Consider the following 25,864-nt stretch of genomic DNA (forward strand, 5'->3'; position numbering starts at 1 on the left):
GGTGGACAGAAGTCTCCACCACAGGAGCCACATTGAGATAACGTCCTCTCAGATCTTTACTGAGTCCCAGGCTCTTGGTTATAAGTACAGAAGAAATGGACACAAAACCATTGCACTCAGGAGTGTATACAGCAACCACAATGGTTAATAACCTGAGAGGGAGGAGCATTTTCTAGCTCTCTGCCCTGAAACTGTTAGCCATGCCTTGTCTCACTTTTGTGCACTTGGCTTTTGACAGCCTCGGCTGTGAGCAACTTAAGGGCGTGATTGTATCTTCTTGATGCCTAGTACAGTGGCTGGCTCATTGTGAGTCCTCTTTAAGTGTTGAAAATTGACTGAATGACTGGGTGATCAAAACATCAAACCAAAACAAGGATTTGTTTTCAGCCTCTGGAGGACCTGGTTACAGGTGCCTAGTTTCTCTGGCACTTAGTTACCCAACTCCCTAATCCCTGGAGCTGCCACTGTACAAAAGACACGGCGCGTGCCCTGTCTCTCCACTTGGGGAAAAAGACGGGGTGGGCTCCAAGAACTCACGTCAGTACTTCTCCCGTTCTGATGGAGTGAAAGGGACACCCAGCACAACTTTCTTTGCAGAAGAGAAAGAAGCACCTTAAAGGTTTGGTTAATTTGCTTACTTTCAAAGCCCTTGGGCAGTGAGCAGAACCCTCAACTTGCCTTATTTTTACTACTTAGAACAAACAAATGTCCTCCTGTCATAATTCATGAAGATCACTTTGATAATGAACAGAACAATATATTTCCCTCTTCTGGTCCCCTCCTTCCCTTTGTGGGGTAGTAATTCTGGTTGTTCATTGTGTGGTGAAACCCTGGGGGGGGGGGGGGGGCGGGCACCAAAGTCATGGGCAGTGATAGAGAGAAGGGAGTGTGCTAAGAGAATAACCTCACACCTGCAAGGCCAGAGAGGCAGTTGGCTTACTTTACATGTCATATAAAATAATGGCTTTTATAATGTGTTTCTCAAAGAATGCCTGTTTTACGTGAGCTGGGCCATTTTTTAAGTTGCTACATTCTAGATTTTATCACAGTCAAGTTCAGTTCTGACCTTGGAACACAGCAGTCAAATTCAGGATACAGGAGTCTTTTGAAACAGACATTTTTGTGAAGCAATCCATTTGGGAAGCACATCCAGTCCGTAGAGAATACAAATTGACTCTACTCCTGCCCCCAGGAAGTGGACGGTCTCATGACTACTAGTAAGTCAGGTATATAAACAGTTGACTGTAAGGCAAACAATACTATTTGTGATTGGATAGAAATATGGTCAAAGTACTGTGGGAATGCAGGTGTAGGCATGGTATCAAGCTGAGGAAGGGACTAGAAAACTTAGGGAATGGAAGAAAGTGTCCTTAAGCTGTATGTGCAAAAGTACATAGGAATTGAAGGACTTTATGGGGAAAGCGTATTCTAGGCACAGTGTCAGAGCATATTCTAGGGCTGAGTGTCAGACAAGAGCCTAAGCTGGAGCAATGGTGTGGAATGAAAAAGGGTGCTGGGTTAGCAGGCAGCAGCGTAAAGGCCCTGATGACTGCTGGGCTGCAGGGGTGAGGAGAGGGAGGGGGCAGAGACGACATTAGGTGCCCTAGATGCTGGGCACAGCCGGGAGAAAGAGCCATTTGTTCAGGAAAAAAGCTCAGTGGCCTTGAGGTTGCTTCCAAATCTGAGTCTGTGACTCACTCCTGTGGTTCTGTGTACACTCCTGGTAACTCTTCGTTGGGTCAAAATGAGAAGACATTCATTGCATCTCACGTGGGCACCTGGCTTTGTTCCTTCACCCAGGAATTGTCAGTCTTTTATTTGCTGTCCTAACCATCATAATCAACATTCCAAGCATAAGGAGGTTCTTGTTTCCACCCGCAGGTAATGCTGGCTGTGAACATGGTGTTCTTGGAGTTGTTTTTCAAATAGTTCTGTTCTGTTTTCAAATATTTATCCATTTAAGCAACATCACTATTTATGGCTGAAAGGACATCTGTTCTGCTGGCCTGGCACCTGGCTTCTGAGCTAGAACTTTTTTTAAGTCTGAGTCCACCTTCTCACTGTAGAAAAATTAATTTTGACTCTATTCACATGACGTTATCTGATGTTCTTGTGACAAGTTATGTGAGGGCCTTGGAAGGATTATGACAGGCCTTTGTGGGTAGGTTTTTGTTTTATCCCCAGCATAGAAGAGCATCCTTGTGGTAGGAGATCAACACTCAAGAGCCTGAAACTTTCTGCACATTGCATGTGAAGCTCGGAGTGTTTAGAGGGGTTTTTCCACAGGAATTCGTATGTGCACATACAGCTGGCCCGTGGCTGGGCTCCAGCCCTCGCCGGGTTATTTGCCTGTTCCAAAGAAGCAGAGAAGGAAGACACTCATGCCCCGTCATCCATCATGTGTTTTCCATGAACCTTACAGCTGGATATTGAAAAATCTTGATTTGGTCTTTCTTTCTTTTCTTCCTTTCAATCAACTGGATATGGATATACAGAAACAGAACCAGGAAGTGTTTGTGGAATTGAATCAGAACTTGAGACATTGAGAGTCGGTCATTTCAGTGGTGTGTCTTGTTTCTTTTTCATCAGATATTGAATATTCTTCCTGCAGGTTGTGTTCCTGACTGGCTTTGGCTATGTGTACGTGGACATTGTCCATCAATGTGGCTCCATCTTCATCACTCTGGCCCCAGAAGGAAAAGCAGGACCTATTGTAACCAATACCAACAAGTAGGTTTAATCATTATCTCAGCAGCAGGACAATAAGCTTTCCCACTATGAAGCTGTAAACCTATCACTTACCATTCGTGGTCATCCCTATGTATACATTGAAGCTTGTGATTAATTATTGGGTAATCCATCAGGATATGGTTATTAGCATTAAGTCATATTTATAATGGGGAGCAATCTATTGTCTTACCTGGATGCCCCTTCCAGTTCTTCTGTGATATTAACAAACATTTACAAACTAAAGCACACTTCTTAAAATTGTATGTTATCACTAGCATGAAATGCTAATTAATACTTCTGTATCCACATGACAACCTAGTAATTAATAACTAACTTAGCAATTAGAGCTGCATCAAAAGTAAATTCACCTCTTAGAACCACGTTTTCCCCCTTCAACCTGAATGTCACCATCAGGTTTTACAAACATGAATCCAAGAGTTAATATCCTTAAATTAAAAGAACTCATATAATTCAGTAGGCTTACCATGAAGATAGCCTCTTCTTCCAAAAATAAAATAAGGGCAAAAGACATGAACAGAAAATTCTAGAAAGAGGAACTACAAGTAACTAAAGAAATGCATATTTAAATTAAATATATTTCTTATCAAATAACAATATGTTCCATCATATATGGTCCTAGTTGAAGTGTACGTTGTTACCGTTTTCTGGAAAGCACTTTAGAAATACATATTTGGAGCTTTAAAATCCCTTTGGCTTAGAAATTCCAATTTTAAGAGTTAAAGCAATAATTAGAGAAGTTGGCAAAGATATATGCAGAGAGGTATTTATCACATTGCCAATTATAATGGCAAAATATTAAGAGAACAACAGCTATCAGTAGAGGAATAGATAACACATAAATGTACCACGAGTGGTATATCCACAGAAAATAGGCACAGAGGATTATAGTGTAATAGGAAGATGCACATGATAAACCTAAAGTGGAGAAAACAGTATAAAGTTGAGTATATAAATAGGGCCCTAGCTGTATGTCATATGTACACATAGTCTACATAAATAAATGTGCATGCACACACATTCACTCTCTGTCTCACACATGTACCCACACAAGAGAAACATTCCTAAAAAGAAACCTGAAAAGAATCAGAAGTGTTAATAGATGTGGGGTTAAAAGTGATTATTTAATAAGTTTCTGTATTTTCGTTTTCTACAGTAAAAATTTATAATCAGAAAAATTATTGATTTTACGAACTCTTAAATGATATCAACTTTGATACATTTGTTTAGGTCCTTTTTAAAAAATTTTCTCGCTTTTCATATATGGGTAGGAACTCATTAATTTGTACCCTGCCAAATTATTATTAATTTGAATTTATAATATTTCAAACAAAGTTAAGTAGAATGTTTTCTTGGCCCAGAAGTATTTGTAAGAAATTAATTAAGAGACTAAAATTCAGAGACTACATTTTAAATTGCATAGTACAAAATTTTAAGTCTACCCCAGAATTTCATGAACATTTATCTAAGCATTAGGAGGGCATTATTAATGACAAGAGCCACAATCCATGCGTCCAGTGGTGAAAACAGGAAAGACACCCGTATTTACTTGTACTTTGTAACTCATTTATTCGACGCTTACTTTTCAAGTACTTACTGGATGCAGGTGCTATTCTAGGGGAGGTGGTATATCAGTGAGTAAAGAGACCAAAATCCCTGCTCTTGAGGAATCACATTCTCATAGGCATGGGATGGGAAAACAAAGGGTAAACATAATGGAAAGGGAAATTTTATGATGATCATAAATCTCAATTTATTTCATTATAATAAAAGGTAAAGAAGGTTGGCATGCTGCAGATATAAGAACAGAGCTCAGTAAGAAGGACAGAGGGTAGTTTTTGAAAACGGTGTAAGTCTCTCCAAGATGTTGACGTTGGAGCAAAGACCTAAAAGCAGCCAGAGGGTTAGTGATGTGGTTTTCTGGAGGTAGAGCTGTCCAGACAGAGGGCACAGTCTGGCGAAGCAGGGGGAGCCCATGCAGGCCAGATGGAGGGGTGAACGTGGGGGTGCAGTGCCGGAGGTCCGAGAGTAAAGGCTGGAAGGAGGGACACATGTGGGGCCCAGTTTTCATTCTGGGTGAAACGGAAGTCTTGGAGCATTTTGAGTAGAGAAGTTCCATGATCTGATCTAAAATTTTAGATGCTTGTTGGCTGCTTTGTTAAAGTGGATGGTATAAAGGCGAGGGTGGAAGCAGGAAGACTAGTTAGGAGATCATGACAGTTATTCACACCAGAGAGAGATAAGAAGTGGCCAGTTTCTGGATAGCCTTTTGAGGACAAGCCCTTGGGTTTTCCCTGATGCATTGGAGAAGGGAGAAAAATAGAGGCATCAAGAAGGAATCACAGTTTTTGGTCTAAGCAGCTGGTAGAACTTAGTTGCTATTAACTGAGATGGGAAAGACTGTATGTAGATTTGGGGTCGGATTAAGAGTTTGATTACGGATATGACAAGTTGAGCATCATTTAGACATATGTGACACTGTGGATTGGAGTTCGGAGGAGTCCTAGGCTAACTGTGTGCCTTTGGAAGTCATCAGTACATAGATGACTCACCAAGTCATGTGGCTGGACAGTATTTCCAAGGGGAGTGAGTGGAGGTGGAGGACCAAGGGCCGAGCGTTGGGCACCTGAACTTTAAGGAACGGGGATGGATGTCCAGAGGTAGGACAGAGAAGACATGGAAAGAAATCACTCCCAGCTGGAGGGAGTTATCGCCATCAGAGGCCACAGTAGTTGAGTGAGCCACACACTGAAGCCCACCATTTGATGTAGCCAGGCGGCAGTCACTGGTGACCTTGAGGAGAGTCGCTTTGGTGGACTGTTGGGGGGCAGAAGCCTGCGTGGAGCAAGGTTAAGGGAAAAGGAAAGGAGAATAGAAGATGATGTATATAAAAAAAGTCTTTGGAGTTTTTTGGTAGAAGGATCAGAAAAATGAGTGGTAGCTGGAGGAGGTAATGGAGCTACAAGAGGGATTTGTTCAGACAGGAGAAATAACAGCTTCTAAGCTGCTCGTGGTGATGACCTTGAGGAGGGGAAGCGACTCGCCCGTGAGCCGTAGAAGTGGCGGGAAGCAGCGCTGGCAGAGACGCTGGAGCGGTTTGCGGTCAGTTTTTTTTCGCTTGCTCTCCTTGTTCAAGCTAAGGAGTCTTGGTTATTTTGTTAGTCTTTCTGCCTTGCGATGATTGTAACAGAGGATTCGGGCACAAAGACGAGAGGACAGTGGAGTAAAAGTCTGGTGTTGATAAGGGAAACCCGTGGAGGAACATGACAGGGACTGGTAGTCCCGTTGAGAACATTCCCCAGATGGTCCGAGTGTGACGGGCTCTGTCCAGACACAATGCACTGAAAGTGGAGCTCTCACGTTCCTTGTGAGGACCCCAGGGGACCTCAGCAGGTGTTGAATAAGGCACTGCCATTCACACACACAAAAGGAAGGAAGCAGGGGAGCCACTCTTCTGTCCTTCTCTCCTCCAGAACGCGGGCGAGGACTGTGGCGTTGAAGATGTTCGTCACTCGGCTGAGCCTGGCCGTGTTCGATGACCTCACCCACCACACGGTCTCCTCCGAACTGCTGAGACTCACGCTGGACAATGTTTTCCTCCAAATGGCCCCGGCGGCCGGTCCCCTCCTGGGGGAAGAGCCCAGCGTGGCGCCCTCCCAGCTGTACTGTGTGGAGGTCTGCTGTGGGGACCTGCAGCTGGACAACCAGCTGTACCACAAGTCCAACTTCCACTTCGCCGTCCTGGTCTGCCAGGGAGAGAAGCCAGAGCCGGCTCAGGGCCCCAGCACGCAGAGCCTCTTCGCGTCCAGCGGCGATTTGGAGGAATGCAGGAGGAAGAGTTTCATCCGCCTGGGCCTCACCTTCACTGAGGGCGAGAGCTTCCTGTGTGACATTCACGAGCTCAGCTTTGAGCTGAAACCTGCCCGGCTGTACGTGGAAGACACGTTTGTCTACTACATCAGAACTCTGTTTGAGACCTACCTTCCTCACAGCAGCCTGGCCGGCCCCCCCACCCTGTCCGCGGGTGGCTCACAGGCTCTGCCCGTGCAGGTGAGACAGCACGCCAGGGCCCTGGTGAACCCCGTGAAGCTGCGGAAACTGGTGATCCTGCCCGTGAGCCTCCTTGTCAGCATCCACGCCTCCCTCAAGCTGTACATAGCCTCCGACCACACTCCGCTCTCCTTCTCGGTGTTTGAAAGAGGCCCCGTCTTCACCACGGCCCGGCAGCTCGTCCACGCCCTGGCCATGCACTACGCCTCGGGGGCTCTTTTCAGAGCAGGTGAGGACGGGGTGGAGGGTCTGGGCAAAGGAGATGTTTCGGGGTCGTGCCTTAAGGACATCAAGAGGCAATACGGTGAGAGGCGAGGAGTGTGGGCTTGGCAGGTAGACAGCCATGGATTTAAGCCTGGGCTCTGCCACCGCTAGCTGGAAGGCCTTGAGCAAGTCGTTGAACAGCCCCAAGTCTCAGTTTCCTCCGCGATAAAATGGGTTGTTGAGGGTTTTGAGAGGATACGATGAAAGTATCCTGAATTAAGTACCCTGAATTTTGCTTGGCACTTAACAAACTAAAGCAAGACAGCTGTTCTATTTGCTGTCAAATAACTTAGAATTGGAAACCCACGGAGGAAACAGTCTTTGGCCTCTTGCTGGTACCAGGCTCTATGTTAGCACACCAGTGCAGCCAGGAAGAGCAGCCCAGCCGAAAAGCAGTGCCTTTAATCATTTTATTTTTCAATTATAGTTTGTATTCAACACTATTTTTTTTAATGTTTTTAGTGATTTTTAGAAAGAGATAAGGGAGGATAGAGAGATAGAAACATCCATGAGTGAGAAACATCATAGATCAGCTACCCCTTGTATTCCCCCTGCTGGGGATCAAGCCCCCAACCCGGGCATGTGCCCTGACTGGGAATCAAACCCTTGACCTCTTAGTTCCTGGGTCGAAGCTCAACTGCTGAGCCACACTGGCCGGGCTGTTAGCTTTCTTCATTGCAGTCTTTCATGAAGAGATGTAGGAGAGAAATTCAGAGGCTTGATTTGCTAGTAAGATGCATAGAGAGACTCTGCCTGCCCGGTGCGGCCTTGCCCGTCTGGACAGATGACAGAGGGCCCGCGGTGCCTCAGCCTCCCACACACCCAAGCTGGGAAAGCCCGCAGGGCTGGTTCGAATATGTGCACAGAACGTTATGTGGGAAGGGCGGTGCTGAGAGTTGAGTGTTGGGGACCAGGTTGTTTCAGAATACTCTGGCAGCAGTTTCCAACCTTTTTTGTGTCATGGCATACATAAACCAATTCTGTGGCACACCAAAATATATATATTCTATTTTTTGCCAATCTCACACACACACAAAAATAGATATAATTTTGATTCATTCACAACAGATGGCTATTGTGTTGGCTGCTGTCATTTTTTTTTATTTGATAATCTAAGGGAAGGGAGGTCCATGCCCCTGACTAAATAGCCGGGTATTGTGTGTTTTGAAAATTCTGGCTGCTCTATGGTAACCGGTGTCAAAGCACACATTCCTGACCTAAATGCACTCGGAAGCCGTTTCATTTTGACAGTCTGACTCCTTAAGTTCCCCTGAATTTAGGCAACAAACACCAGCCAGAGTGGGTCTGTGGGCCCTGTTTGATAAAGGAACATGGAAGTCTTACTTTCTGAAATAGCAGAGAGAGAGCCTTTGTAGCATTGTACTTGGAATGCATTCCCATCGGAGATGATCATTTTAGCAGCAATGACTCATGTTGTTGCCGTCCTGGTAAGATTGCGTTTTCTCCACCGTGAAATGCACAGTGTAGAGAGGGCTACTCACAACCCTTAACTGAAAATGACAGGGTCCGGGGAGGGCCCTGCTGAGCTGTTGTTTTGATAGCTTGCACAACAATGAAGAAATATTCCCTCTTGCTAAGAAACCATTTAGAAATAAGCTGTTAACATTTCAAATTTAATAGACGGGTATTCCAGAAACTTACCCTTTCGGGCAGTTTTTGCTCTTAACATGAGGAGCAGGCATGTAGGTTACTGAGCGCTGACCCAGGCCTGGGAGGAAACGCCCTGGGCCGGGCACCACGTGCCTGCAGTGTGGGGAGCACCCATCTGTGCCACGATCTGGCACCGACACGCGCTGTGGCACCGGGAGCCACGTCCCTGCAGCCCCAGCGCCAAAAGCGATCGCTCTGCTTTGTTTGTTTTTAACGAGCTTTCCCAAGAACATTCCGTTTGGATCTTTTGTAATCCACCTAAAAATCCTCTAAGCTGTGTCCCAACCTCATTATCGCTGAGACGAAATTCTAATACAGAGGGCCAGATTTTAGAGCCTGCTGGGAAGTCTGTCACTAAAAACCTACCGACAATCTAAAGATTATCTGGAAGAAGCAGTGATGAGCAGGTTGGAAATGGGAAGACGGTAGGAGGTGGCCAACCCCCAGGATGAGTCTTGTAGGAACAAGTGAACAGGTTGCATAAAGACAGTAAAGTAATTAGAAATGAGTAACTAACCCTATTTAAAGGAAAGAATGTGGGCTTTATATTTTCCTGGGGCCCTCACGACCCCTAAGTCTCAGTTTGATTAGCTATCAGACAGACATCCTTTTTCAACAAAATTCCCGGACAAGCAAGCTGAGGCTACATTTGCTTTTGGAGGAAACTCGTTAAAGGAGAGTCTGGGATGCTTTGTGCCCTTTCGGTCCAGCTCACATGCACATGCAGTAGCTCTGGGCCATGCATGGCCTCCGTCAGCCCGTGGTCCCGATCCAGGAGACCGAGGGGCTGGGTCCTTTCTGCCCTGCCCCCTGCCCTGGGGTTTTGCTTGGCAGTAGCTCCTTTACTTCTATGTGAAGTCTTTGGAGAGAAGGGGAATTAAAATGTTTCTGGACCACCTGGGCTCACGGGGAGGGGTGGGGTGCAGATGGAATCAGGTAAACCTGGGCTGAAACCCAGCCCACGTGTCTAACCCTGGGGAGATGGTGAACAGTGGACTTCTTCTCTTTCCCCCTTTCCCTGCCTGCCTGGGAGGCAGTGGAGGCGGGGAATTAACAGTCTTCTCTGTCCCCTGGGTCTCGGACGGTTCCTGAGCCCAGGGGTTCAGTCTTTAGCTGACCTGAACTTACATAAAAGGAGTGATAGTACTTCTCTTGCACAGTTGCCTTTGAGAATTAAAAATGTCCAATGCCTGGCCCCTATAGGCCTCCCAGTTACGATCTTCTTCTGGAAGTTATTCCCTGTGATAACATAAGCCCTGGTGTTGTCTTCCTATGGTCCAGAGAAGAGGGGGCTCCAATTTTAAGAACGTCCCCCTCTACAAGAGCTGGGCCAGGGTGCCCTGGGGCTCCACAGGCCTTTGCACCCGCACTGTCCGGCCCCCGGGGTTGGTGACCTGCCTGGGGATCTCTGTCGCAGGCCTGTCCGCTAAGAACCTGCTGGTGAGGCAGGCTCGGCTCCCAGGGCTTCCATCCGCTGGCCTCCCGTTAGTGCTGTCAGCCCTGGGCCGGGAGTCAGTTACCAGAGAAAGCCGCCCGTCAGGAATGTTCCTCTCCTTAGCCCTTGGCCCTTGCCTGCACCTCCATCCTCTGGGCGAGAGCCCCAAGCCCCCACCCCGGGGTGTGTGGGGGGACGAAGGGAAGCCACTGCCAGGGTCCATGCCACAGCCACGTTCCCACGGGGCAGGGCGCCCAGCAGTGAGGCCGCTCCTGGCAAGCCCGGCTCACACAGGAAACCAGACCCGGGGCTCCCCCCGGGACCTTGGCAGGGGACGCTCCCCTCGCTAACTAATCAGTGTGTCCCTGTCACCGAGGTTTACACAACTGGAGCTGGGCTGGAAAGGGAGACGTGTGTCTGGCTCCAGCTCCGCGCTAGAGGGAAGCGCTCAGCTTGGTCAGAGTGGGAAAGATTAAAAATAACTCCTCCATCTTGGTCAGGACTCTGCATCCCCTGTAACACCCATTCAGCATCTGGCCTCCCGACCAGGCACCTTCTGATCCCAGGGCCCCGCTGCCCCTGCGCACACCCGCAGCCTGAGGGGCCGCCCTCCCGCGCCTGGGCCTGCGTCCCGCACACGGTCCCTTTTAGCAGGAACAGGGAGGCTCGGCAGGGAGGCCACAGAAAGCTGTTTGTGAGGCTGCCAAAGGACCACTTTGATTTATAAACTAGGGAAGTTTGCCATATCTGAATTCACAGTGAATGAGTTATTTCCCATATTTTGCTCCAAAAGAGCTTATTACGTTCTCAGTTCTAGTGTGAAAAATGAATTGCAGGGAAAATGTGTTATTTTTCCCAAATGTTGAAAGTGCCCTGTTGAAGGTCTCAGCAACCCTTCCCTTTGCTCCCGCAGGCTGGGTGGTTGGATCCCTGGAAATCCTCGGCAGCCCGGCCAGCCTGGTGCGGAGCGTGGGCAACGGCATCGCCGACTTCTTCCGGCTCCCGTACGAGGGGCTGACCCGCGGCCCCGGGGCCTTCGTCAGCGGCGTCTCCCGTGGGACCACGTCCTTTGTGAAGCACATTTCCAAAGGTAGCTATTTCGGTCCCTTGTGATAATGCCTTATTTCGTTCCTTCCTGACTTATTTTTCTCTTTTTAAAGAACGTGCTAAAGTTTCAGTGTTGCCTCTAGCTCTGTGTGGCGTGTTGGCTTGCAGTGAAACGCTGGCTCTGTGACAAAGCTCGTATCCGCGCTCTGATGTGTTAAGCAGATCACTGCGTGCCTGTGCCGTGTGTGAGGATCCCAGAAGCCTCGGATGTGAGACCGCTCACCGGGGAAGCATGCACTGGCTCAGCGGCTCTCCCCTGTGATAAATGCAGAAATGTTAAAGGTGCTCGGACTTCTGCTAAACATCAGAAACCCTACACTCTGTTGCCTCATCCTATTGTTTTAATGTAGATACAGTTGTCATAACTTCTGTGAGGCTGTGGATACAGTTGGACGGGAAGCCGATGGGGAGTGAAGCCGCGCGCACAGTGCCATCTGGTGGCTGCACGGGCCGCCAGGCGCAGAAGCCCAGGTGCCCCCTGGACAAGGGCAGTGTTTCCCTGGTTTCCGCGTTTGCCTGACGACATTTTGGTCAGGTTGGCAGGGACTCGGGAGCTAACAAGAACCATCTGAGTCCCCATTCTTCTCAGCAGGAGGCAGGGAAAAGGGGCGAAGGGCTTCTCCCCAAGCGAGGCCTTTTACTGTCAACAGCACGGCACCTGGGTAATGGACAAAGGCAGGGCCACTCCCCCTCCCAGTCACCCAGGAGGCCTGGGAGCAGAGCTGCCAGCGCTCACAGATGAGTCACTGGTAGACTTCTCACCCGTGACACTTAGATCTTTGTGGTTCTGTTGTTTGTATTTTAAAATAAGACAACCAACACCTGCTAAATTGAAGTCCACCGGTAATTTTAACATCTGGCTCACTGCATGTTTTTACACTGGCTCTCTCCTCTTCGCAGACCCGTGCGGTTTATTGGGATCTGTGTGTGCGCATGTATCGTCTTTATTTTCAGATTACTGGTAAAGATGCAACTGCAAGAATGACACTTCCCATCTCTTCTTAAAACCTGACATCCTCACAGATGAGCTCATTCATTAGCTTCAGAATTGTGTCCATTGATGTCTTTCCCTTTGCTCATGGGGATTGGTGCAGACTTGCTAGAAAGGAGGCTGAATATCTTGAGTAAGATGCTGAAATAGCCTTTCTTAGGAAAAAAACAGGATCATGGCTTTCACGTGATTTGCTTCCTTTGTTGTCCTTACATTTTTCACAGTGAACATCCTGAATATCAAAACTGCACATGCTCTCTGCGGCACAATAATCATCTCCTCAAAAATGTCAGATAATAAGGAGGGAATAATTTTTAGTCCAAAAGTGAAAACATCTCTTTGCAGTCTGTCAAAAATCCAGCAACTAACCTCAACCTTTAGAATCAGAGCAGGCAGCCCCAGCCGATTTGGCTCGGTGGATAGAGCATCAGCCCTCAGACTGAAGGGTTGAGGGTTTGATTCAGGTCAAGAGCAGGTACCTTGGTTGCAGGCTCAATTCCGTGTGGGAGGCAACCAATCAATGTGTCTCACATCAATGTTTCTCTCTCTCCCTCTCCCTTCACTCTCTCTAAAAAGTTAATGGAGCCCAGCCCAGCTTGCATGGTTGAACCAGGAAGTCTCTGTTTGATTCCCAGTCAGGGCACATGCCTGGTTTGTGGGCTCAATCACCATTAGGGGGCATGCAGGAGGCAGCCAATCAATGATTCTCTCTCATCATTGATGTTCCTCTCTCTCTCTCTCTCTCTCTCTCTCTCTCTCTCTCTCTCTCTCCCTCTCCCCCCCCTCCCTCCCTCCCTCCCTCCCTCCCTCCCTCTCTCCTCCCCCTTCCTCCCTCTCTCCTCCCCCTTCCTCTCTGCAATCAATCAATTGATCAATAAATAAATAGTCAATGGAAAATGTCTTCGGGTGTGGATTAACAATAAAATAAAATAAAATCAGAGTAGACAGATTTTAACCTTCAAAACCGGGCCTCAGTGAGGACTTCAAAACCAACTGTTTGTTTTTTACTGTTTTTATGATTTTTTTGAGAAAGGAAGTAAGAGGGAGAGAGAAATAGAAACATCGATGAGAAAGAAACATCAGCATCCTTGGGCTTATCTCCTGCACGCACTACACTGGGGATCGAGCCCGCAACCCGGGCATGTGCCCTGACCAGGAATGGAACTGTGACCTCCTAAAACCAACTGTTTTAGCCAAGCCTTGACAGTCAGATAGTAGTGAGCCCGGTCCATGTGAAACTCTAGGCACTTTTCTGGTAACAGACTCTTATCCTACCCCTCTGAGGAGAGCCATCATCGGCACAGGCAAGTGAAGCCACCATCACTCACCCAGAGGGCACAGATGGGCTTTCCCTGCCCTCTCTACTATCCCGCGGCCTCTGGGCACCACTCTCCATGTCCTCTGTACATGACCAGGAGGCAACCCATGTGCTCTTGTGCCCTCAGGTACCCTCACCTCCATCACCAACCTGGCCACGAGCCTGGCCCGAAACATGGACCGGCTCTCCCTTGATGAGGAGCACTACAACCGGCAGGAGGAGTGGCGGCGACAGCTCCCGGAGAGCCTGGGCGAGGGGCTCCGACTGGGCCTGTCCCGGCTGGGCATCAGCCTGCTCGGTAAGGGGTGCAGGGATGTGCGCGCCCGTCTGCCCTCTGGCTCTGCCGTGGGACATGGACTCCCAGGACGGGAGGTGGTTGGGAAGTTCACATCCTTTCTGTAGACCATCGGAGGCTTGGAGAGGATATGGCGCTCACCCCAGTTCCTGCCCTGAGTCAGTGAGGCTGTGGAACAGGACCCACGTTCCAGTACCAGGGTGAGGCTATGACAGGCCATCCTGTCTGACCAGAGGCTACCTGCTCCCTCAGCACCCCAGGCACTGCAGACACCTGCTCCCCCACCACCCAGACACCTGCTCCCTCAGCATCCAGACACCTGCTCCCCCACCACCCAGACACCTGCTCCCCCACCACCCAGACACCTGCTCCCCCAGCATCCAGACACCTGCTCCCCCACCACCCAGACACCTGCTCCCCCAGCATCCAGACACCTGCTCCCGCACCACCCAGACACCTGCTCCCCCACCACCCAGATACCTGCTCCCCCCCATCCAGACACCTGGTCCCCCACCACCCAGATACCTGCTCCCTCAGCACCCAGACACCTGCTCCCCGATCACCCAGACACTTGCTCCCCGATCACCCAGACACCTGCTCCCCGATCACCCATACACCTGCTTCCTCACCACCCAGACACCTGCTCCCTCAGCACCACTGTCGATGCCTGCTTTTGTTTTTTAAGCACTTGAGCAACTTGCAACTAACTCATGCGAACCTCATGAGGAAGCCAGTTTTTGCTTTTGTGTTTTTTAAGAATGCCAGATCAGCCTGACTGGCGTGATTATCAGTTGTTGAGCAGCCAGATGGTATAGTTAGAGGTGAAGATTGCTCTTAAAATTTCCAAATTTTACAAATGTTTGATAAATAAGTTGCTTTGGAAAAATCTATAAAAAGCTTCAGAGCTGAACTTTTGCAGAGCAGGATTTTCAAGGGTATTTTCTGTTTGTTTGCAAAGGAATTTAAAACTGTGTTGCTTGGCAGCATGCCTGCCCAACCTCTGAAGAAGGGTGCATCTCCTGAGATCAAAGTGCCCAGTGCAGAGAGCAAAGGTCAGCAAAGCTGGGCCTGAAGGGTTCATCCTCTCCCCAGTCTGCCGGTGCAGACATCACCCCAGCTCGCAGTGCAGCCACGGAGGCTCGGAGAGGGCGTGGCGAGGTGTTACAGGAGCAGCTCGGTTACTAGAAATTGTTCCCGTCGGAACGCGCAGTGGTGCGCGGCAGTCATTGACTCATGCTTGGGAGTGGGGAGCTGGTGGCTGGGATGGGACTGCTGGGTAGAGCAGCAGCCCGGAGGCATGGTGGCTGCTGTGGGAAAGGGCAGTGGTGTGGGGTGGACCACACTCCTTCTTTTGTACCTCAGACATGTGCTTATCTTCCCTGAGCCTGGGTTTCTCTGGTGTAAATCGGGGCTGGAAACACCATTATTAGAAGTCATGGGGGTCAGGCGTGTGCCCGCCCAGGGCCTGTGTTTGGTCATCAGAACCTGTCATTATGAAATCATGGCAGCGAAGGAGCTGTGCGAGTTGCTCAGTTTCAAAGCGTGTCGGATGGGCAGTGGCAGGAGCCTTCTTGCTTTAGTTTTAGTCCAGTGGGTTCCAGTTGCTGTAACCACCGGAAATGACAACCTTGGGGGCTCAGGTCATGGTCTGGGGTCTGTGGGCCCTCTTTTCGCTGAGACCTGTGGGCTCTGTGGCCCTGCTCTGGCAGGAGAGCTTCCTTCCCCCCGTCTGAGCCAGAGGAGCTCCAGGTGCTCCCGGAGGAGACCTGCGTGGCTGGCCTGTGGCCGCCTCTGTCCTAATGCTCTCGTCCCCGAGAAGCAGCGCCACTACCACTCCCCACTGTAGGACACTGTGCCTGGCGTAGACATCAGCTGTGGGAGGAGCCGTGGACCTGCCGTGGCGATGTTGCCCTTGGGGCTTGGCTCGTGGTTGGCCATAAAGCTTTGATCTCCTCCTCGGTCTGTGTCCTGTACATCCTCCTCCATGCAAGGGAATCTTTTTGTCTGTGGGACCTGCAGTGGGCGCAGAGTTTTTCTGCATTTCTGGTAATTTCCAGAAACCTAGGTATTCTGGGGGTAACGTAGACCCTGCCCCACGTGTGCACCTACAGATGCTGGCCTGGCCGGGGCCCAGGAGCTCCATGCCCACAGCACACCCTGGGCTCCACGTCCTTGTCTGTGCTCCTCAGACATGTAGTTCACAGTGGGCATCTCAAGGTGGGCCCACACGGGCTCCCTTCCCTCTACGAGTGTAAGAACCCTCTGTATCCCACATAATCTCAGTGTTAGCTCCAAACACCAGGTCCCAGAGGAAGACAGAGAAGCTAGGATTCTGGGAAAGAATAGGACTGTCACCATGTAATCCGTCCCCAGAAACGCGACTGCACACCTAATTGAAGCTAGAAAGGTATTTAAAGAACACTTCAGGGCTTCACATGCGTGGCCTTTGATCATCAAACCCCAGGCCTGAATGAGGTTCAGAGCTTGCCCAGGTCAAACCTCCAGCCAGGACAAGATCCCGGCCCCTCCACAATCACCCACCCCCAAGGGCTCCACGCCTGGGAACAGTCAGGATGTGGGGGGCCGGACCATCAGAAGTTCCAGGTAGGGAAAGCACATCCCCCAAATGTGTATGGGGTGGTGGGCCTTCCTGGCGCTGCTTCACCCTCACGGAGATGCTGTGCAGTGTATGAGGCACTTGAAAAATCAAAGGGAGTCTCTGGCCGCCGTGCCCAGCCACATCGCCTGAGGTCAACAAGAAGTGTCAGCCAGCAGAGATGCCACTGAGAGATGTGGCCAAGGCCCTGGACAAGACCCACCACGGTTTTGGAAAAACAACGGCTTTGGAACAGGCTGTGTAGCCTGCAGAATTGGCATCGGGCGCGCCCACATGTACCAGACCTAGTCCCCAGACGCTCCACTTTCTACCCTCCCTGGAGTCTGTGCTGAGGACGTGGCTCCTTATCACCCGTACACTCTGCGTTGCCCCCGAGACGTGACTTCTCGCTCGTGAGCCCCATTGGCAGGACGTCAGAACTTGCTCTGACCCACGCTTCTTGGGCTGCTGCCTGACTATGAAGCATCACTGACTTCCCAGCAGCCACACCCTCTCTTCACCACCACTCCTGGGGTGCCATGTGGAATCCCAACAAAATAGGCCTCCGCCAGATGAGCAGGACACTTCCCTCCAGCGAGTGAGCCAAGAACTGTGCACCCAAGACACGGCACCAGGTCATCTCTGACACCACCGTCGGCGCCAGCAGATGGGTTTGCAGGGGGGAGGGGTTCAGGAAGACGGTGCTTCCTTCTCAATTTGCTGACCTGAAGCTGGACTAGCCGATGCGCCGTTTGTCTCTGGAACGGTGAGCTGTGGAGGGGTGTCCCAGGTTCAGCCTGTAGCTTTGCTTTTGCGATTTATTTTTAAAGTGCCCCAAATAGAATTACAATGTGTGGTAAGGACAGCACCAAAATAACCAGACAGGCAGGAATTTCATAGCTCAGGGACAGGGTTTCTGGCCGGAGGCGAGGAGCAAGTCCCAGAAGAGGTGCGGGAAGGCCTTCTAGTTCCCTGGCTTCAAAGAAAGCCTCCTCTCCCAGCAGAAGGTTAGAAGAGGAGACACCTCCGCAGTCTGTGCCGTGGCCAGCACAGGGGCTGTGGACACACCTCCAAGGTGCGCTTTTCCTCCTCGCCTCGCTTCATCACTTCACAGCCGTCTCCAGGTGGCCGCCCACCCCACGGGCCTGGCGCCAAGGACCAGTGTGGGGCTCAGTTTCCACTGCTTAAACCTCCGAGCAGTGTGAGCGCCCGGCAGTGAATGACAGCAGTGGTGGGTAGCTGGGTCCTGCCAGTGAGAGCCTCTGCAGCCCTCGGGGAGGCTGCTTCTCAGGCCCGGCCGGGGCACAGGCGGGACTGCCATCGCTCGCAGCCTCTGCTGCCAGCTGCACCTGGAGGCCAGGGAGGTGTCGGTGTGCGTGCGCGACGGGCAGCTTCCTCCCGGCAGGGCCTGGTGCGGCAATGGCATGTGGTCTGACAGCCTCTCCTCTACCTCTGAGAACCTAACACCTTGTCATGGGCTACAGGCTTTCCACTCTCCGGAGGCCCAAATAGCTTATCTGCCAAAGCCGTAGTAACGAGCCTTCACTTTGGCCGCTGGCTGGAGGAAGCTAAGATCAAAGGGGAGTTTCACTGTGACACCTGTTTGCACTCAGGCAGGTGGGAGTTGGAGCCCCTGTGGTGGACAGCCACGCCCCCAAGGCCCACTACCGGTTAGGCCTGCACATTAAAGGGAAATGGGAGATGCTCACCAAAACAACCGCCAGCCCTCCAACTCGGTTGTAATAGGCTTATGGGACTCTGCACTTGAGAATAGACATTTCTACCAGAAATGCAGGCAAGAATTTAATTGATTGATGAGTTTATAATTATTTACCCCAGTTTTCCTCCTCTTTTATTTTTCCATCACCATTTATCCCCTCTATGCCCACTTCCACCTCCCCCTGCTCCCCCCGACACACAATCACCACACTCAGAGACCTGTCAGAATCAGATGATGAAATCACAGGAGCCGTGGTCACTGGCTTCGTGCTAACCATTTTGAACAGTCTGCTATGAAATGAGTTGGCGACCAGACCTCCCCCGCACGCTGAAGGCAGCCATCACCTCCACTGTGGCCGGTCCCCTAACACTCCCAGCTGCCCTGACTCCTGACCTCACAGTGGGGAGCAGAGCATCGGATTCCTCCGACTGGAAATGTGAGGCGGGCTCCCAGCTCGGTGCCAGGATTGGGTGTCACTGAAACAGTGATCCTTCCACCTTCCATCGCCAGAGCCGAGGGCCAGCTGCGAGCCGCTCCCCCGCTTCGGGCATCATTTCTGTAGACGGTTTGAGCAGCATTGGTCGAGGCTGGGAAACGGACCTGTCGCCTCAGGTCATTCTTAATCTGTCAGTACATAAACTTAAATGGCTCTGTCAAAACTGAGAGGAATGGAACCCTTGAAGCACATTCCCTTTACAATTGACCCGCAGGAACTGGCCTTTGGTTTTACTGGATTTTGTTCCGTGGAATATTGCTTGAAATTAGCAGGTCATTAACTGAGACCTGGAAACCTCTGTTTCCCAAGAGACCTTGAATTAGTGGCATTTGGAATAATGGGATTTGACATGTACTAAAGTTTCTACAGGGGGACTGTGCATTTTCATTAATCCTAGCAGGTTTGAGTTGAAAACAGATTCTGTCAAGAATTGGAGTGAAATTTTTACCTCTTACTGAGTTAGGGAACCCTCCACTCCATTACGGAAAAAACTGGACTGGTGAGGCCTTGGCTGGATCGCATCATTGGCCCCTCAAAGTAAGAGCAGGGGAACAGACCACCCCATGGGAAAGCCGTCAGCGGAGAGCAGAGCGGGAGCAGGTTTTGTAGCTGTTCCAAAGGGAAGAGGCCTGCCAGTGTGGCACCGTGGCTAGCAAACTTTACCATAGGCTGCTTGACATAAAGGAGAAGTTTCTGTGGCGTCTCATCAGCATTACAAAGAAATGACTACTCGAGGACCTGCTGTATTGTACTTCTCGTGGTTTTAGTGTGTACACTATGTAAAAGAAAGTTGGCTGTAAACCAGCATCCGTGTTACAACAGCAGCAGCCTCCTACAGCTCAGGGTCACCACACCTCTTCTTTGCATCACTTTCTCTTATGTTCGATTTCGTCGTGTTGTTTCGTACAGTAATGTGCTGTGCAGACTTGTGGCCCGGGAGCTGTAGGCTACACTGTGTAGCACCGTCCAGGTTTAGAAGTGCACTCCATGACATCTGAGCAATGCCAAGATCACCCAGTGGTGCAGTTCTCACAACATATCCCCATCGCTAAGCTGCATATGACTTAGCTCACGTGAGTGCTTAATCTGTGCTGGGAGACTGTGCTAAGAGCTTTGCTTGTATGAAATCATTAATCCAAATAGTCCTAGGATTCAGGCATGGTTCTTATCCTCACTTCCTGGATCAGGCCACTGAGAGGTTAAGGAGTTTTCCCCAAGGTCACACAGCTGTCCCATGCTTGAGGCAGGATTTTGGGTCTTGGGTCCCTGCCTCCCCCTTAACCACCAAGCTGTTCACTGATCCTGTTTATGAAACAGTCTCTTCCCTTGCTAGTCTTGGAAAAAACTTCTCTCACTTCAACTGAGGTTTGGCCACTTACTTTTCACTTTATTTTTTTTTTTTAGTATATTTTTATTGATTTCAGAGAGGAAGGGAGAGGGAAAGAGAAACAGCAGTGACAAGAGAGAATCATTGATCAGCTGCCTCCTGCAGGCCCCTGACCAAGAATAGAATTGGCAACCTTTCGGCGCACTCAACCAGCTGAGCCACACCGGCCAGGGCCCATTCTAATCTTACGGGACTACCATTACATATGCATTCTGTCGTTGACCCAAATGTCGTTATGCAGAACTGTGTAATGGAAATTATTACATCAACAACTACTCTTTAATTATTAACACATTTAAGTTACTAATTAATAATTGCTCTAATTAAAAGTGACAACATGGAGAGGAACTGAGCCTTCCAGTTATTTTCATCCTCCTGTTCATTGAAAATTTATTAGGCTGAGCAGGCTTTCTCTTCCCTAAACTGTGTTGCCTGCTTTCTGGAGAAAGGCAATGAGGGGAGAAAAAGGGGGGTCATTTTGGAATAGTCTGGCATGTTCACTAAATTCTGAACTGAACTTCACAGATCCTGACTATAATGGACCAAACCCAGTCTGAACATTGTATTCTGTTGAGACAATAAATGTCTAACTTGAACTGCCCTCAGTGCATGTAGGTGGTTGGTAAATAAATGTAAAGAACTTAAAATGAGGGTGGGCTTTCATTGTCAATCAAAAATGCAACTGTGTTCCTAATGGAAGGTTTTCCCTTTCTCAAGATGCTAAGCCTCAGCCCTTACTGGGCGTTTGCTATGTTTCAGGTGCAATTGCTGGCATAGTCGATCAGCCAATGCAAAACTTCCAGAGAACATCCGATGCTCAGGCTTCAGCAGGACACAAGGCCAAGGGCGTGATCTCAGGCATGGGGAAAGGAATCATGGGGGTGTTCACAAAACCCATCGGAGGAGCTGCCGAGCTCGTGTCGCAGACTGGCTACGGTGAGTGAGGGGACGCCTGGCGGGCCGGCTCGGACACGGCCAAGTAACCTGTGTTGTTCTACCCGGAGTCCCTGAGATACCCTCGCCCGCACGTGGCAGAGGAGTGAGAATTGATAAATCAGCAGTTAAATAGTTCTCTTCCTCACCTCCTTATGCTTGTTTACATGAAGAGTAGAACTGTATGACTAAGAATAAGTTGTAATAAAATTACACAACCAGAAATCAATTAGCAATTCAGTACTTCAACATATTACCCTCGACTTCTAATTGGTTACTTTTCATTAAGTCTAATTTATTAAATGGATTGTTAAAAGATTCTGTGACATACAAATTAGAACCAGAAATCAACTAGTAATTTCAGTATATCTATGCATGGCACAGAATCTTTTAACAATCCATTTAATAAAGTAGACTTTAATGAAAAATAACCAATTAGAGGTTGAGGACAATATGATTATAATTATTTTTCTGGTGAGCAGTTCAAAAGGAAAAATAGATTGAGGCAGAAAGATATCTTTATATTACAATGTACAAGCATTTGGAGAATGAGAGAGGAGCATGTATGTGTGTGCGCACACTTGCCCACAGAGCTTTGCACTTGGCATGGCTTTCTCACCCGCAGACTCCATGCTGCCACTGCAGCCAGGCTGAATGTCCTAGCCAATGGCAGCGAAGGTGTATGAGCTGCAATGAAAACCCTTTCCCCAAGCAGACAGCTTGGAGACCTTGGGATCGTGGCACTGCTGGCACGGGGCTCCCATGCATGCGGGTGCACATGGGAGTACCGTGCATGGGAAAGGAAGACGCCATCCCATGCTTATGTTCTGCATTCTTGACAGAGCACATGGAAGTGACTTTTAAAAAACAGGTGACCAGAATTGTCATCTTTTTACCCAGAAATCAATGTCATCATTTTGGTGGTGAAGTGGGCTGTCTCATTAGTATCACAAATTACAGGCGGGCTCTGTCATTTGCCAGACAGGTGAGTGCTCTGCATCTGGCCATAGTCCGGCGGGGGGCTGGGGGGACACTTCACTGCAGACATCCTGCACCTCAGTAGATCTGACCTGACAAGAGGCAGCCAGATCTGAGCATAAAAACCCTGTTTGAAAGGAAGAGAGAGCAGACGAATACCCACTCGGGCAGCCAAGGGAGAGGCTCCTTTAAGAGACCACACACACAAACATGCTCCTCTTCCTTCTCCCCTGCCTCCTCCCTCTCTGTTCTCTTCCTGTGAATGACATTTTCACTCACAAGGACACTGACAGGAAGAACTGCTGCAAGTCCTCAGTGGACGAAGTCAAATACTCCCTTTTTCTTGTGAGGAAAAGACAACTTATACTTCATAAGTTCCTTTGGTTTAAAAATGCCATTGGCCCTCACCGTGTGTTCCCAGGGCTGAGGGCTCTCCCTTATGTAAGAGCATCTCAGAGCAGAGCCTCACATGGCCTCGTTGGTTTCCATCATCCTGTAAAACTTTTATTACCGCACTGAAGGTTTTATAAACCACTAACTCTTAGTCTAATGACTGCCTCGCTTATAAACATTTCCCAGCCCTGAGAGCACACAGGCTGTACCATCGTTGGCTCTGGAGTCTCTGGAGGCCTACATGGCTGCTGCTGGGTGCCCTGGTTGGGTGCTGGCACCAGGGGGAGCGTGTAAAAAACCGGAGCGCTCATAAATGTATGTGGATTCATGCTTAAGAGCTGGATTAAGCCACTTAGGGACTACCTGGACAAACCACGTGCCTTTTGTGCATCTCCGTTGTTTTTTACTATTTAACCAGCCACAGCAGATACAGCTGTATTATTAACAACAAAGTCAACTAACAGTCTTGTCTTGATCACATAAATTGTAAATGATGTGCGAGCCGTTGCTCAGGACCCATTACTCCCAGGAGCATCACGCTCCCTCTAATTGCAGTCTGTGCTTAGACTGCAGCTCATTCAGACTTCAGTTTGTAGCTGATGTAAGATCACCAGGGTTAAGAGCACTGCAGTGTTTAATGATTATCTATTCACTTGCTTCCAAAGATGTGACATCATGTTGGATCTGCAGCATTTTATGATGGCTCTTAGCAGATGACATCACTGTAGCATGGAACTGTTTTCCAGAAAACAACTAGTAAAACTTCCTTCCTTCTCTTACCGCAGGCATTTTACACGGAGCTGGACTTTCTCAGCTTCCCAAACAGCGCTACCAGCCAAGTGATCTACATGCTGCCCAGGCTTCAAACAGCCACGTCAAATACGTCTGGTAAAATCCTCTAGATGCTCGCTCAGCTGCACATGCGCACTGGGTTCACGGGGCCTGGCTCGATCTCAGGCTAACGGGAGCCACGCAGGGGCTGTTGTTTTCAGCATCTCAGGCAGCACAAGGGCATCCTGGAGCCAGAGGGAGGCCGCTGACCCCGATCTGGGTCTCCCACCCAGGATGCCCCTGGCTTGTGAGAGGGCCTGAGGTTTCCTAGGGAACGAGCCTTGTCATTAGGGATGGCATCTCTAATGGGAAGGGAAAGAACTCAACAGAGCCCAGCTGGGCTCTGTTGACCAGAATCACTTTGAGAATTAAAGTGACAGTTCTATTTCAAGATCAAATGAATAAACCTTTGGGGAGGTCGCATCTGGTCCCAACCCTGGTACAGTGAGCATGGGTATTGACTGTTTTCTCCTTTGGAACAGGAAAATGCTTCAGTCTCTGGGCAGACCTGAAGTCCACATGGCCCTGGATGTGGTTCTGGTGAGGGGCTCTGGCCAGGAGCATGAAGGGTGCCTGCTGCTAACGTCGGAAGTGCTGTTCGTGGTGAGTGTCAGCGAGGACACGCAGCAGCAGGCCTTCCCCATCACGGAGATCGACTGTGCACAGGACAGCATGCAAAACCACCTGCTCATCCTGCAGCTCAAGCAGCCAAGAGCAGCCTGTGATGTGGAGGTACAGTCCAGAAAACAGGGACCAGGGCTAACTACCAGTGAAGTCAAGATGTGGGCTGACCACTGGTACTTCTGGAGTGGCTGCTAGAGTTCAGGAGGGAGTGTGGGGGGAAAGGGGGAGGGGAGTCACCCAGCTGTACATGTGAGAGCCCAGCAGCAGGTCCAGGGGATTCCCAGCCTGGGGCTAAGCCACCAGGTGATGAACAAGGCTTGGTGGTCATGGGCTGGAGTGCGGGAGTGGACAGGCCAGGACAACGGACTCCAAAATGAGCAGGTCTGTGCTAGGAACAGGACCAAGGCAGCGATGCCATGCACTTACTCTGTGAAACAGGCCCCTGTGCATGGCCTGGGCGGCTGCAGCAGGTCTGTAGCAGGGGAGGACCGCTGAAGAATAGTGGGATGTTGAGTGAAACAAGGCATGGGTAGTAGGCCAGACCTTAGCCAAGTTCACAAGCCAGGAGGTCTGACTCACTCCCCCATTCCTAAGACTTGAGAGGTCAAAATTTTATAAACCAACCTCTCTCCCCCATCTACTGCTCTGTATCCTACGTGGCTGTGTCCCCTTCCCCAAAGGATAGTTTCCCACCCCTAAGTTCCCTGGGTACCTCCTAGGGATTCTGCTTAGGCTCTTGGGCAGCTTCCTGGCCACCCAGCTCCTAAGATGTGCTGGTTGTTGACTCCTGGCCACACAAAGTTGATGGCAATGGAATACGGAGCGTCAGGATGAAACCTGACAGGAGTGGCACAGCTTCCTGCAACCCCAGCCTGGGGAGCAGGTACACCCACTGGAAAGCTGCTCTCTGCCCCTGCCGCCCCGCTTAATGCCTGACCCACAGGACCCTCGACCCTCCCTAAGAGTCGCCCTCAGAAACACTTCACCCACATGGCAAGGTGAGGACAATGTGCAGCTGGCTAGTCCTAACCAGGGAAAGGGCAGTAGCCCCAGGAAAGGACAGCAAACTTGCCTCTAGCAGATCCTAATTCCTTCTTTCCTTTTCTGCTGGTATGGGAGCCTGTCCCCCCACACCACTGCTTGGGTAAAATTATGAGAAGGTGGAAGGCGGCCAAGCACAACAACTGAGATTTCTCTAGTTTCTTGGATCACAATCAGTCAAGCTTTAAGCTAGGGCTTGGCACAAGGACTACATTGCTGCTTCAAGTTGATGACTTTCTGGGAATAAACAGAGGTCAGATGTCCAGGCTGACTTTATTAGATCTGCCAAAATCGTCTGATCTAGTTGACAATAAAGCACCAGTGATGTGGCTCCAGGATTTGGCAGGGGATAGCATCATTATCTTCAAGTCCTTGGTCGTTAGCAAGAAACTTCCAAGGCCCTGAGCAGTATTTGTGACCGTCATTATTCCTTAACTGCTTGGGAAATATTTCAGACCCTAAACTATTGAGACTGGAGATTCATCTTTTGCTGTTGAACGGCCGCTACTTTAGTCAATTGTGATCCTTCTCGCTTACCTGTTTGTGAAGGGTACTGTAGGGAATGATCACAGCTGGGGGGAAACAAACCTGTTTCTCTATCCATCAGTGAGGTATCTGGATCACCAGCCCTACAAGTTTCTAATGGAGACCATGGGATCAGAGTTACAGGCAGAAGCACTGCCTTGACACCACGCTCTACACTGGTTTTCCTTTGATGTTCAGGTTAGGGTAACGAGGGTTGGGATTGAGGGATGGCTCAGCAGGCAGGGAAAGACAGGCAGGGCTGCAGGGCAGCTGAGACAGACGGCCACGTACACAGCGGCACCTGGCACTGGAGAGGGTGGACATGCAGTATGCCGTCAGTCTCCAAATTCTTTTTCACTACCTATTTCACTTCACCTCTCCCCTGGTAAGAAACTGACCCCTTAGTCCTCTGTCCAAATCCTAACCTCCCCCAGTTACTCCCAAAGGAGATCCAAGCTGCA

At 49.8% G+C, this 25,864-nt stretch overlaps 1 protein-coding gene across 7 annotated transcripts in view; it reads left to right on the forward strand.

Moving 5' to 3' along the window:
- The window catches only part of VPS13B (vacuolar protein sorting 13 homolog B), a 613,015-nt gene that overhangs the window by 583,859 nt on the left and 3,292 nt on the right, over window positions 1-25,864 (forward strand). For all 7 annotated transcript variants that reach the window (XM_036337858.1, XM_036337862.1, XM_036337864.1 and 4 more), the window contains 7 exons: window positions 2,612-2,730; window positions 6,222-7,027; window positions 11,082-11,258; window positions 13,712-13,882; window positions 20,838-21,014; window positions 23,168-23,270; window positions 23,696-23,945. In XM_036337858.1, coding sequence (XP_036193751.1) covers window positions 2,612-2,730; window positions 6,222-7,027; window positions 11,082-11,258; window positions 13,712-13,882; window positions 20,838-21,014; window positions 23,168-23,270; window positions 23,696-23,945 — 1,803 coding nt within the window. The remainder of the gene's footprint in view (window positions 1-2,611; window positions 2,731-6,221; window positions 7,028-11,081; window positions 11,259-13,711; window positions 13,883-20,837; window positions 21,015-23,167; window positions 23,271-23,695; window positions 23,946-25,864) is intronic.

The sequence above is a fragment of the Myotis myotis genome, unplaced genomic scaffold (assembly GCF_014108235.1).
Source record: "Myotis myotis isolate mMyoMyo1 unplaced genomic scaffold, mMyoMyo1.p scaffold_m19_p_16, whole genome shotgun sequence".
In the NCBI taxonomy this organism is placed as follows: domain Eukaryota; kingdom Metazoa; phylum Chordata; class Mammalia; order Chiroptera; family Vespertilionidae; genus Myotis; species Myotis myotis.